This window comes from Lampris incognitus, chromosome 17 (assembly GCF_029633865.1).
Source record: "Lampris incognitus isolate fLamInc1 chromosome 17, fLamInc1.hap2, whole genome shotgun sequence".
NCBI classification, from domain to species: Eukaryota; Metazoa; Chordata; class Actinopteri; order Lampriformes; family Lampridae; genus Lampris; species Lampris incognitus.
This window is the reverse complement of record NC_079227.1, coordinates 1,064,479-1,079,741: the sequence shown is the minus strand read 5'-3', so window position 1 is coordinate 1,079,741 and position 15,263 is coordinate 1,064,479. Positions and strand designations below refer to the sequence as shown.

Sequence of the window (15,263 nt, the reverse complement as noted above, 5' to 3'; positions counted from 1 at the left end):
TTCACTCATTTTGAATGTGATGCCTGCAACACGTTCCAAAGAAGCTGGGACAGGGGCATTTTCACCACTGTGTTACACCACCTTTCCACTAGACCAAGCTAGTCCAGACTAGCTTGGTCTAGGCAGAAAGGCACGAACTGATGAAGTCTCTTGGATGAGAGGCGAAATGTCTTCACTGATATATACCAAGTCCACTTGCACTTGATTCAATTCCTTTGGATAACCATGACCTGGATGAATGAGAACATTCACAGATATTTTGAATGACCAATTAATTACCAGTTATTTACATTCACTGGCTGTAATTAGCTTGAATATCTGAGACAGCAGGTAAATGTAATGAACTACCTGGTAGAATAAAGAACCAGTAGTACTGGTGGTATCTGAGGACCTGATTGAGAGCCACTGGTAAGTAAAAGGTAAGGCAGAGGTAAGTAAGTAAATAAGGGCTCTGAGAGGTCCTGTGAGGATCATACCACGTCTATCTCCCAACCATATTCCTCGTAATAGCAAAGACTCGTGTCATGAGTTCAATATCTCTAAAAAGACAGGCTGAAGCAGACAACACAAATAGCATCAAGAAAACAAGTCTTGAAACAGCTGAATCACCATGGAAACAAGTGTCTAATCATCAGGCAGGGGCTGTTGCCCACATGTAACACAGCAGGATGAACCGTCCTAACAAACACGCAGGCGTTCAAATGGTTTAACTTTTAATATCAACTCAAAGATATTATTTCTCTGATATGAAACCTGTAACTCAGTCATGACCTTTGACCTTTGCTTTTAAACCCCTACAACCCATGCAATGCTGTTGTCTTCAAAGGGTGAGTAAAAACATACTTCCGCTGCCAATGAAATCCCCGGGGAGTAATCCTAAACATGCTAGGGAGTAATCCCCGGGGAATTACTCCCCGAGAGGCAGGAGTTCCTTCATGTCAGCGAGCAACTAATCCAGCGGAGGCCAGCTCATCTCGGACCATCAACAGACTCACGGAGACCTGCTGGCTATGACTCGGGAGGACTGCACAAGCAAGCAACCTACAGCAAAACAAGTCCTGCATAATAAAAACACACCGGCCCACTGTCACCAACCCGCCCTGACAAACCAAGCGAGTCCGAGAAAACCCTCCTTTCGGCTTAAACCACCAGCACGCGCTGTGACGCTTCAGCGCGACGTTATTCCCAATCACGTGACTTTTTCATTGGCAACGAACAGCTCCGCCATGTTGGAGAACGGCCAGACCTCCGCAGCCACTGTTTACACTGAAGTTCTCATGGTCGATCTGTGCTTACAAGAACCACATTTTAAGCGAAAACTGGACAAACGTACGAAATGAAACATCGCAGGTGTGACCCGCTTTTCGAAAAACAGTTTGCGAAATAAATTGTACGAAGTTCTGACCTAACGGCGCAAAGCATCAGATTGGAAGAAATGAGCCGTAGTAAGACATGAAGCACGACAGCTGTGGCGTGTGACTCTCACCCCGAAACACGTCCTGTCCTGTCCCCCGGACTGTTTCCAACACGCTCGGCATGGCGCACCCTCTGCCACATGCTGTGGACTGGAGCCGCTGTCCTCCAACATGGCGGATGTGATGCCGTCACGTGACGTGTGACGTCATATGAGATTAACCCATAACCCTCACCTTCCTGTAAGTGGCGACCGGGTAGCCTAGCGGTCTATTCCGGTGCCTACCGACACGTGGGTTGGCGGTTTGAATCCCCGCGTTACCTCCGGCTTGGTCGGGCGTCTCTACAGACACAAATGGCTGTGTCCGTGGGTGGGACACCGGATGTGAAGAGTAGGGTAATTGGCCAACTTCAATTGGGAGAAAAAAAGCGGGAGGTGGAGGGATAACACTTCCTATGAGTAGGCGTCCGGGTAGCGTAGCGGTCTATTCCGTTGCCTACCGACACGTGGGTTGGCGGTTCGAATCCCCGTGTTACCTCCGGCTTGGTCGGGCGTCCCTACGGACACAGTTGGCGGTGGGAAGCCGGATGTGGGCAAGAGTGGGATAATTGGTTATGTACATGTAGGGTGTGCAACTGTTCTGAGTATAGTCGTATATGATAGGGTTGGATCAGGCAAGCCTCCTCCATTGTAGCCAATCAGAGTGAGGCTCTCTAACACACCGGGGGGAGGGGAGAAGAGAGGCGGTGTGCGACAGCTTTGCGGTTGTGTGTGGGTCGCTGAGCAATTTTTTTTTCTAATGGAAAAAAATACGAAATCTAGAGAGAGACAGACACGTACTGTACGTGGAGTGGGGAGTGGACGTGTTGCCGTCTACCAGAATCCTGTCGGGCGAATCCGTGTTTCCTGGGGTGCGTCGGAGAAGGTGTCCTGCCTGGAGGCTGCGAGGGACCACCAGCTAGCATGAATCCCCCCCCCCCCGGCTAGCGGTGGGGTGTTTGACCTGGTCCTGGACTGAGGACGGGGAAGTCGGTGCTTCGTCGGTGTTGTAGTGCGCATGAGGGACGAAGAGGACTCTGGACAGACGTTAGTAGACATTAGTGTTTAGTGATGGACTCTCTCCAGCACTAGCTTAGTACCGTACTGGATCAGCCTACGGTGCTGAAGTTAGTCTATGTGTCAGTGGAGCTAGCTAGCTCCCGGGTCGTAGTGGCTCGGTAGTTCTCAGTGCGTCCGGATGAAGTGTGGGGTGCTGAGAAGAGGACTCGGAGGACAGTCGTGGTGTTTAGTTGTGTGGCGGGAGATTTGCTGCCTGAGTGAACGTTATTTCAGGAGCAGTGTGAACACTGAACGCGTTGCATTGCTGGTGGCGCCATCTAACGTCCACAGTGAGTCACGTAGACTGCACGCACGTCACGTGGTTTGCCCTGCCGTACAGGCGTGTCTCCGGCGGCTCGTCTCGTGTGTCCAGGATCCATCAGACTGGTATTTGGGTCAGTTCCGTTATTACTCATTACTAGACTGTGTTAACAAACCACCTGAACTGTTCATGTTTGAACATTCATTGGTTTTGATGCTCAACATTTAGACTCAGTTTCTCATGTGAGGTTGTGTTGACATTGTGTATACAAAGAAAGTCAAACTCTATGTTTTTTTTTTTTTTGCATTTTATTTTTTTGCTATTGTCATCCTATAGTATTACATTCAATTAATACTAAACTGTTGTTGCCTATTGATTCATCTTTACTGTGTTTGGAGTTTAGGGCTTATTACAATACTTACCCGAGGGTTTGTAAGTATTTTGGAGTTGTGTACTTACCTTGGAGTAGGGGCGTCTCAGCTGTCCTGTTGGTTCTGGGGAGGGAGGGTTATGCTGAGTTGGACCCATAGCGCAGCATACACTCTACACATCAGGGGCCGCCGTGTCAAATACCTTAGCGTGAAGCCCACCCCACGATATCTTATAGGGTGTAACGTACTGTAACTGGAATAAGTAGACACGTTGGCCCTTGGCTAACGGGTCAGACCCTTCAGTCGACTGGTTAACGTTGTCGCCCGCGGTGCAAGAGATACGGGTTCACGTCCCAGCTGTGGCGACAGTTCCCGGGCTGCCCCTCCGAATTCGCTACATTGGTGTCAGAAGTGGGATGGTGAGACTGTGAGGTCATCGGAAGTGCGTGCGCTCAGAGGCGTGAGGGAGCTGATATGCTCCTCCTTCCTCCACCATGTCACTTGCAAGTTTTCTTGCACACCAAATACTAACCACAAGAGTATAATTACTATACCTACTTATGGCAGTGGCAATGTGTATCACAAATCACCTAACCAAACCATAACGTTATCTCTCCCTCAACGTGTACACAGGCATCTCAATCCCTCTGTTGTTAACCTTTGAAATCTTGCTCCCAACTGAAATTACCTCATCCACTGCTAGCCCCAATCAAAGGCCTATCCCAGCAAAGTCAAGTAGTACACAACCCTTGAAAATTGGCTTCATCAATATCAGATCACTGTCTAGCAAAGCAATGCTGGTATATGACTTTATTTTGGAGCATAGTGTTAATGTGCTCAGCTTATGGGAAATTTGACTGAAATTAAATGTTTTCTTACCACTAAATGATGCCTCACCACCTGACTACACCAGTGCTCATGCTGCTCGAGCTACCAAACAGAGATTAGATTAGACAGCTTTATTAATCCCCAATGGGGAAACTCATTTGCCACCCAATCAACTCATGCAGACAACAAACAATATAGACATTGTCTGTGAATGTTCTCATTCATCCAGGTCATGGTTATCCAAAGGAATTGAATCAAGTGCAACTGGACTTGGTATATATCCATGAAGACGTTTCGCCTCTCATCCAAGAGGCTTCCTCAGTCCAGTTGCACTTGACTCAATTCCTTTGGATAACCATGACCTGGATGAATGAGAACATTCACAGACACCCTGAAAAAAAAAACATTCAGGATTGCAACCCTGGAGCACAAAAACACTCAACTAGAACCGAATCGCTTGCTGAGAGCATACAGAATAACACTGCACTGCTCCACTGGGACTCCCCCAACCACAGCAATGTTCAGTAGGCAAGTGCGCACAACACTGCCCAGTGTCCAGTCCACAGTCCCGGACGAGCTCATGAGAGCCAAAGACACACAAGCAAAAGAGAAGATGAAAAGGCACCATGACAAATGCTTCTGTCGTCCCTCCTCTGCTCTGAAAGTGAGAGACCATATGTTGGTCAAAAGACTGTGACCAGACAACAAGTTCCAATCCCCTTTCCATCCTGATCCATTCCAAGTCATTGCCGTCAAAGGAAGAGTGGTCGCTGCACAACGTGAGCAGCAAGTGGTGACAAGGAACACATCACACTTCAAGCAAGTGTCCCCCTCACTAGTTCGACCTACGCCCGCCGCTACAGAACACGACAGCATCATACCTCAACAGACTGAACCCATAGGTGGTCCTAGCGGGTTTGCCCACACCGACACAGACAGGGCACCCCCAGTGGCACCATCGGGCCTGGCGACCCCTGACATCCCTTGCTACCCACGGAGGGTAGTCCAGAAGCGGCCGGAGTACCTTAAATACTTTATACTAAGCTAAAACAAAAAAAGAAAAAACACTGTTTGTAGTCAAAGAAAACTGTTTTGTTTATTTTTATATGTTCCCCTTTTGCCAAGTATGTTTTGTGGTTTTGTTTGGGAATTTTGGAGGGATGTGATGTTCAGACATTAATAGAGCATACCTCTTTGAGAGAAGCAAGGGGTTAAGGGGTGAGTACGGAAGAAGGAAAGCGGAACGAGCATGTATGCAGGGCACAACACCCAGTCGTCCCGTGTATTTGTGGACATTACAGAAAGCAGGTGAAAGTTTTGCGAACAGGAGAGCAATGATAGTAGTTGTGCTCTCGGGGATAGTCAAGCGCTCCTACGAGTTTTGCTTGCGCGAGCAGAGATATTTTGCAAGTGCCGGGTAAGCGCTCACAAAAGTAATATGCATGCACGGCTGTCTGAGTTGCACATGCGGTTCCTCTACATCTGCGTGGATCTCATTTGCACTCGTGGATTTTGGCAGTGATATGCCGTCACAGTAGGCTCTCATTGTTTTGACAACGTCTTTGTTTGTCCATTCGTTGATTGCCAGCATTGCGTACTTCTGACCGTCCTCATCCTGGTGTATGATAAATGATTCGAGTGTCAGTTGCCCTCTTAATTTAGCTCAGTGTCCGATATGCATCTTGTCGAGATCGGAGTGATCTCTGCGGAGTCAATAGAGTGAATGGACAAACACCAGAACACCATCTTCATGCCTCAGCTGTAGTTTTATTGAGGACAGACGTTGTTGTGATACAGGTCATGTTTCTAGCACCGAAAAGCGGATTATTACAAAAATTGGTGACAACGGTTCACACGAGCCCCTACCCAATACCAAAATAAAACCGGAACTTCCCCTTCAACGGAAGTAATGTGTCACAAAATGGACGCCTAGGCTGCAATCATTACAATCTGCACATCGAACCAGACTTTGTTGACAAGACCCTCAGCTGTGTTTGGATTCAGTGCGTGAGAGTGCTTGATAGGGGTTGGGTAATATTGAGGTACTTCCCTCTACGTCTCTGTCTACATCGCACAGGAAAGATGGCACCCAAAAGCGACGTTCCATGTGGCTGCTCTTGTTTGTTGCACCCGTTAGCCAAGGGCTAGTGAGTCTATTTATCCGTGCACATTACATTAACCCCCTCCTTCGGGAAGCGCGTCTCTACGCTTCAGCATATCATCGCCCTCATGCCTCTGGGAGCACGCGCTTCCGATGGTTTCACGGTCTCATCATCCCACTTCTGACAACAAAGTAGCGAATTCAGGGGGCAGCCCGCGAACCAGGATCTCCCGCACCTCAGGCGACTACGTTAACCAGTCGACTAAAAGGTCTGACCCATTAGCCAAAGGCTAATGTGTCTACTTATCCATAATTGTTACACTATTTTTCAACTACTGGAAGGTATATGTGCTCGGCCCTGTGGCTACCACCATAGGAAATGAGTTAGGAGATGGAGTAAACGTGCCGGCGCCTTGGTTAAACTGAGAAATCTGGTCCGCCCTCGCTCGGCACCGGCCTGCCTTTTTCAGCTCGATGATCTTTGACCCGGTCGACCACGTTACTTCATTCCTCGGGGCTCCCTCGAGACCAGGTACGCCTTTCTCCAATCGATCATCTCACACACAGACCTGGACACCAATCAATTTGTGAATTTTCTTGGATGGCGGTTTGATGCCGTTGAGGAACATCCAGAATGCTTCATCCAACGTCTAGGCAGTTGTCCATGAGACCCGGATGAAAACAGCTTGGATCCAAAACTCTATTCTAGCTCAACCTCTAATACTGTAGCGAATTCAGGGGGCAGTCCGGGAACCGCCACAGCCGGGACGCGAACCTGTGTCTCCCACTCCGCAAGCGACAACGTTAACCAGTCAACTAAAGGTTCTGACCCCTTAGCCAAGGGCCAACGTGTCTACTTATCCATGCACGTTACAATACTATATACGTCGAGGACACACACCCGCACGCACACACGCACGCGTGCACACATGGACACACACTCATCTCAGTGGCCCACATGACCAGACACGTGCTCATGCTGTATTTGTGGCCATATTAAAAGAGACTGGACTCACCGCTGGGCTCTCCATGATGCCTTTGAGGAAGATGAGATCCAGGTCGTTGGCGGTGGTCGAGCTGATGCTGTCACTCAGTGTGTCCAACACCTGGTGCATGGCTACACACACGCACACACGCACACGCACGCACGCACACACACACACACACACACACACACACACACACTAGTCACTACATCAGTCCTCTTTAAATGCCTTCACAGGTCCCCTCAGAGAACACGTTGTGAAGATAGAAGACATAAACCAACACATGTTGTGAAGATAGAAGACATAAATCAACACGTTATGAAGATAGAAGACATAAATTAAAACATGTTGTGAAGATAGAAGACATAAATTAACACATGATCTGCTGGATGGTTATGATAGTGCTCTTGGCCCTTTAGTTTCCTACAGTCACTCTTCTGTTAGGAATCTTGGGGTGATGTTTGACAGCTCTTTTAACTTTGACAAACAAATTAGCTCAGTAGTCAAAACAAGTTTTTTTCAATTACGACTTCTGGGAAAAGTAACGGCCTATCTCCCTCCAAATGATCTTGAAAGGGTAATCCATGCGTTTATTACCTCTCGTCTAGATTATTGTAACTCTGCATGTTGGCATAGCTCAGTCTTCGCTTCGTCACCCGCAGCTTGTACAAAAAGCAGCTGCTCGCCTGCTGACAGGAAAGAAGCGACGTGATCACGTAACGCCTGTACTGGCCTCCCTTCATTGGCTTCCTGTCTGTTTTAGGATCCAGTTTAAGATTTTATTACTTGTTTTCAAGTCGTTAAATGGGCTGGCACCATCTTATTTATCTGAGCTAATACATCATCATACACCAGTCAGAGCACTCAGGTCAGCAAACCAGATGCTCTTACATGTTCCCAGATCCAGGCTTAAGAATAGGGGTGACAGAGCCTTTGCAGTAGCTGCCCCTGATCTCTGGAACAACTTACCAATACACATAAGATCTGCTCAGACCCTACAGACTTTAAAATTTGGTTAAAGACCCACCTCTTCTCACTGGCATTCAATTCAAGTTGAGCTAGACACCGTGATTTTATTGTGGAAATATACTTTTACGCTTGTGTTTTATTGTTTACATTTTAATTGCTTTATTTTACTTTTACATTTATTTTTATATTCATATGTGTTACATATTTTATATTGTATTTTAAGCTTGTGCAGTACTTTGGTTCAACTGTGGTTGTTTTAAATGTGCTATATAAATAAACTTGACTTGACTTGACTTGACATGTTGTGAAGATAGAAGACATAGATTAACACATGTTGTGAAGATAGAACACATAAACCAACACGTTATGAAGATAGAAGACATAAATTAACACATGTTATGAAGATAGAAGACATAAATCAACAAATGTTATGAAGATAGAAGACATAAATCAACGCCTGTTGTGAAGATAGAAGACATAAACCAGCACGTTATGAAGATAGAAGACATAAACCAACACATGTTGTGAAGATAGAAGACATAAACCAACACATGTTAAGAAGATAGAAGACATAAACCAACATGTTGTGAAGATAGAAGACATAAACCAACATGTGGAGATAGAAGACATAAACCAACACATGTTGTGAAGATAGAACACATAAACTAGCACGTTATGATGATAGAAGACATAAACCAACACATGTTGTGAAGGCAGAAGACATAAACCAACATGTTGTGAAGATAGAAGACATAAACCAACACATGTTGTGAAGGTAGAAGACATAAACCAACATGTTGTGAAGATAGAAGACATAAACCAACACATGTTGTGAAGGTAGAAGACATAAACCAACAGGTTGTGAAGATAGAAGACATAAACCAACATGTGGAGATAGAAGACATAAACCAACATGTGGAGACAGAAGACATAAACCAACACATGTTATGAAGATAGAAGACGTAAACCAACACATGTTGTGAAGATAGAAGACATAAACCAACACATGTTGTGAAGGTAGAAGACATAAACCAACATGTTGTGAAGATAGAAGACATAAACCAACATGTGGAGATAGAAGACACAAACCAACACATGTTGTGAAGATAGAAGACATAAACCAGCACGTTATGAAGATAGAAGACATAAACCAACACATGTTGTGAAGGTAGAAGACATAAACCAAAATGTTGTGAAGATAGAAGACATAAACCAACATGTGGAGATAGAAGACATAAACCAACACATGTTGTGAAGGTAGAAGACATAAACCAACATGTTGTGATAGAAGACATAAACCAACACATGTTGTGAAGGTAGAAGACATAAACCAGCACGTTATGAAGATAGAAGACATAAACCAACACATTTTGTGAAGATAGAAGACATAAACCAGCACGTTATGAAGATAGAAGACATAAACCAACACATGTTGTGAAGGTAGAAGACATAAACCAACATGTTGTGAAGATAGAAGACATAAACCAACACATGTTGTGAAGGTAGAAGAAATAGACCAACATGTTGTGAAGATAGAAGACATAAACCAAGATGTGGAGATAGAAGACATAAACCAACACATGTTAAGAAGATAGAAGACATAAACCAACATGTTGTGAAGATAGAAGACATAAACCAACATGTGGAGATAGAAGACATAAACCAACACATGTTGTGAAGATAGAAGACATAAACCAGCACGTTATGAAGATAGAAGACATAAACCAACACATGTTGTGAAGATAGAAGACATACACCAGCACATTATGAAGATAGAAGACATAAACCAACACATGTTGTGAAGGTAGAAGACATAAACCAACATGTTGTGAAGATAGAAGACATAAATCAACAAATGTTATGAAGATAGAAGACATAAACCAGCACGTTATGAAGATAGAAGACATAAACCAACACATGTTGTGAAGGTAGAAGACATAAACCAACATGTGGAGATAGAAGACATAAACCAACACATGTTATGAAGATAGAAGACATAAACCAACACATGTTGTGAAGATAGAAGACATAAACCAGCACGTTATGAAGATAGAAGACATAAACCAACACATGTTATGAAGATAGAAGACATAAACCAACATGTGGAGATAGAAGACATAAACCAACATGTGGAGACAGAAGACATAAACCAACACATGTTATGAAGATAGAAGACGTAAACCAACACATGTTGTGAAGATAGAAGACATAAACCAACACATGTTATGAAGATAGAAGACATAAACCAGCACGTTATGAAGATAGAAGACATAAACCAACACATGTTGTGAAGGTAGAAGACATAAACCAACATGTTGTGAAGATAGAAGACATAAACCAACATGTGGAGATGGAAGACATAAACCAACACATGTTGTGAAGGTAGAAGACATAAACCAACATGTTGTGAAGATAGAAGACATAAACCAACATGTGGAGATAGAAGACATAAACCAACACATGTTATGAAGATAGAAGACATAAACCAACACATGTTGTGAAGATAGAAGACATAAACCAGCACATTATGAAGATAGAAGACATAAACCAACACATGTTGTGAAGATAGAAGACATAAACCAGCACGTTATGAAGATAGAAGACATAAACCAACACATGTTGTGAAGGTAGAAGACATAAACCAACATGTTGTGAAGATAGAAGACATAAATCAACAAATGTTATGAAGATAGAAGACATAAACCAGCACGTTATGAAGATAGAAGACATAAACCAACACATGTTGTGAAGGTAGAAGACATAAACCAACATGTGGAGATAGAAGACATAAACCAACACGTTATGAAGATAGAAGACATAAACCAACACATGTTGTGAAGATAGAAGACATAAACCAGCACGTTATGAAGATAGAAGACATAAACCAACACATGTTATGAAGATAGAAGACATAAACCAACATGTGGAGATAGAAGACATAAACCAACATGTGGAGACAGAAGACATAAACCAACACATGTTATGAAGATAGAAGACGTAAACCAACACATGTTGTGAAGATAGAAGACATAAACCAACACATGTTATGAAGATAGAAGACATAAACCAGCACGTTATGAAGATAGAAGACATAAACCAACACATGTTGTGAAGGTAGAAGACATAAACCAACATGTTGTGAAGATAGAAGACATAAACCAACATGTGGAGATGGAAGACATAAACCAACACATGTTGTGAAGGTAGAAGACATAAACCAACATGTTGTGAAGATAGAAGACATAAACCAACATGTGGAGATAGAAGACATAAACCAACACATGTTATGAAGATAGAAGACATAAACCAACACATGTTGTGAAGATAGAAGACATAAACCAGCACATTATGAAGATAGAAGACATAAACCAACACATGTTGTGAAGATAGAAGACATAAACCAGCACGTTATGAAGATAGAAGACATAAACCAACACATGTTGTGAAGGTAGAAGACATAAACCAACATGTTGTGAAGATAGAAGACATAAACCAACACATGTTGTGAAGGTAGAAGACATAAACCAACATGTTGTGAAGATAGAAGACATAAACCAAGATGTGGATATAGAAGACATAAACCAACACATGTTAAGAAGATAGAAGACATAAACCAACATGTTGTGAAGATAGAAGACATAAACCAACATGTGGAGATAGAAGACATAAACCAACACATGTTGTGGAGATAGAAGACATAAACCAGCACGTTATGAAGATAGAAGACATAAACCAACACATGTTGTGAAGATAGAAGACATAAACCCGCACGTTATGATGATAGAAGACATAAACCAACACATGTTGTGAAGGTAGAAGACATAAACCAACATGTTGTGAAGATAGAAGACATAAACCAACACATGTTGTGAAGGTAGAAGACATAAACCAACATGTTGTGAAGATAGAAGACATAAACCAACATGTGGAGATAGAAGACATAAACCAACATGTGGAGATAGAAGACATAAACCAACACATGTTGTGAAGATAGAAGACATAAACCAGCACGTTATGAAGATAGAAGACATAAACCAACACATGTTGTGAAGATAGAAGACATACACCAGCACATTATGAAGATAGAAGACATAAACCAACACATGTTGTGAAGGTAGAAGACATAAACCAACATGTTGTGAAGATAGAAGACATAAATCAACACATGTTGTGAAGGTAGAAGACATAAACCAGCACGTTATGAAGATAGAAGACATAAACCAACATGTGGAGATAGAAGACATAAACCAACATGTGGAGACAGAAGACATAAACCAACACATGTTATGAAGATAGAAGACGTAAACCAACACATGTTGTGAAGATAGAAGACATAAACCAACACATGTTATGAAGATAGAAGACATAAACCAGCACGTTATGAAGATAGAAGACATAAACCAACACATGTTGTGAAGGTAGAAGACATAAACCAACATGTTGTGAAGATAGAAGACATAAACCAACATGTGGAGATGGAAGACATAAACCAACACATGTTGTGAAGGTAGAAGACATAAACCAACATGTTGTGAAGATAGAAGACATAAACCAACATGTGGAGATAGAAGACATAAACCAACACATGTTATGAAGATAGAAGACATAAACCAACACATGTTGTGAAGATAGAAGACATAAACCAGCACGTTATGAAGATAGAAGACATAAACCAACACATGTTGTGAAGATAGAAGACATAAACCAGCACGTTATGAAGATAGAAGACATAAACCAACACATGTTATGAAGATAGAAGACATAAACCAACATGTGGAGATAGAAGACATAAACCAACATGTGGAGACAGAAGACATAAACCAACACATGTTATGAAGATAGAAGACGTAAACCAACACATGTTGTGAAGATAGAAGACATAAACCAACACATGTTATGAAGATAGAAGACATAAACCAGCACGTTATGAAGATAGAAGACATAAACCAACACATGTTGTGAAGGTAGAAGACATAAACCAACATGTTGTGAAGATAGAAGACATAAACCAACATGTTGTGAAGATAGAAGACATAAACCAACATGTGGAGATAGAAGACATAAACCAACACATGTTATGAAGATAGAAGACATAAACCAACACATGTTGTGAAGATAGAAGACATAAACCAGCACATTATGAAGATAGAAGACATAAACCAACACATGTTGTGAAGATAGAAGACATAAACCAGCACGTTATGAAGATAGAAGACATAAACCAACACATGTTGTGAAGGTAGAAGACATAAACCAACATGTTGTGAAGATAGAAGACATAAACCAACACATGTTGTGAAGGTAGAAGACATAAACCAACATGTTGTGAAGATAGAAGACATAAACCAAGATGTGGATATAGAAGACATAAACCAACACATGTTAAGAAGATAGAAGACATAAACCAACATGTTGTGAAGATAGAAGACATAAACCAACATGTGGAGATAGAAGACATAAACCAACACATGTTGTGGAGATAGAAGACATAAACCAGCACGTTATGAAGATAGAAGACATAAACCAACACATGTTGTGAAGATAGAAGACATAAACCCGCACGTTATGATGATAGAAGACATAAACCAACACATGTTGTGAAGGTAGAAGACATAAACCAACATGTTGTGAAGATAGAAGACATAAACCAACACATGTTGTGAAGGTAGAAGACATAAACCAACATGTTGTGAAGATAGAAGACATAAACCAACATGTGGAGATAGAAGACATAAACCAACATGTGGAGATAGAAGACATAAACCAACACATGTTGTGAAGATAGAAGACATAAACCAGCACGTTATGAAGATAGAAGACATAAACCAACACATGTTGTGAAGATAGAAGACATACACCAGCACATTATGAAGATAGAAGACATAAACCAACACATGTTGTGAAGGTAGAAGACATAAACCAACATGTTGTGAAGATAGAAGACATAAATCAACACATGTTGTGAAGGTAGAAGACATAAACCAGCACGTTATGAAGATAGAAGACATAAACCAACATGTGGAGATAGAAGACATAAACCAACATGTGGAGACAGAAGACATAAACCAACACATGTTATGAAGATAGAAGACGTAAACCAACACATGTTGTGAAGATAGAAGACATAAACCAACACATGTTATGAAGATAGAAGACATAAACCAGCACGTTATGAAGATAGAAGACATAAACCAACACATGTTGTGAAGGTAGAAGACATAAACCAACATGTTGTGAAGATAGAAGACATAAACCAACATGTGGAGATGGAAGACATAAACCAACACATGTTGTGAAGGTAGAAGACATAAACCAACATGTTGTGAAGATAGAAGACATAAACCAACATGTGGAGATAGAAGACATAAACCAACACATGTTATGAAGATAGAAGACATAAACCAACACATGTTGTGAAGATAGAAGACATAAACCAGCACGTTATGAAGATAGAAGACATAAACCAACACATGTTGTGAAGATAGAAGACATAAACCAGCACGTTATGAAGATAGAAGACATAAACCAACACATGTTGTGAAGGTAGAAGACATAAACCAACATGTTGTGAAGATAGAAGACATAAACCAACACATGTTGTGAAGGTAGAAGACATAAACCACATGTTGTGAAGATAGAAGACATAAACCAAGATGTGGATATAGAAGACATAAACCAACACATGTTAAGAAGATAGAAGACATAAACCAACATGTTGTGAAGATAGAAGACATAAACCGACACATGTTGTGGAGATAGAAGACATAAACCAGCACGTTATGAAAATAGAAGACATAAACCAACACATGTTGTGAAGATAGAAGACATAAACCCGCACGTTATGAAGATAGAAGACATAAACCAACACATGTTGTGAAGGTAGAAGACATAAACCAACATGTTGTGAAGATAGAAGACATAAACCAACACATGTTGTGAAGGTAGAAGACATAAACCAACATGTTGTGAAGATAGAAGACATAAACCAACATGTGGAGATAGAAGACATAAACCAACATGTGGAGATAGAAGACATAAACCAACACATGTTATGAAGATAGAAGACATAAACCAACACATGTTGTGAAGATAGAAGACATAAACCAACACATGTTGTGAAGGTAGAAGACATAAACCAACATGTTGTGAAGATAGAAGACATAAACCAACATGTGGAGATAGAAGACATAAACCAACACATGTTGTGAAGATAGAAGATATAAACCAACACATG

The 15,263-nt window shown here is 41.9% G+C and overlaps 1 protein-coding gene across 4 annotated transcripts in view; it reads right to left on the bottom strand.

The window, feature by feature from the left end:
- mpp2b (MAGUK p55 scaffold protein 2b) overlaps window positions 1–7,213 on the bottom strand; it is a 94,764-nt gene extending 87,551 nt beyond the window's left edge. The window contains exons 1-2 of one of the 4 annotated variants that reach the window (XM_056297411.1): window positions 7,087–7,189; window positions 3,429–3,442 (exon numbers count right to left, since the gene is read on the bottom strand). In XM_056297411.1, the coding sequence (XP_056153386.1) occupies window positions 3,429–3,442; window positions 7,087–7,189 (117 nt within the window). Of the gene's footprint in view, window positions 1–30; window positions 45–3,428; window positions 3,443–7,086 lie in introns of all 4 variants that reach the window. The other 3 variants (XM_056297410.1, XM_056297413.1, XM_056297412.1) reach the window with 3 other exon arrangements.
- Between the last annotated feature and the right edge of the window lie 8,050 nt (window positions 7,214–15,263).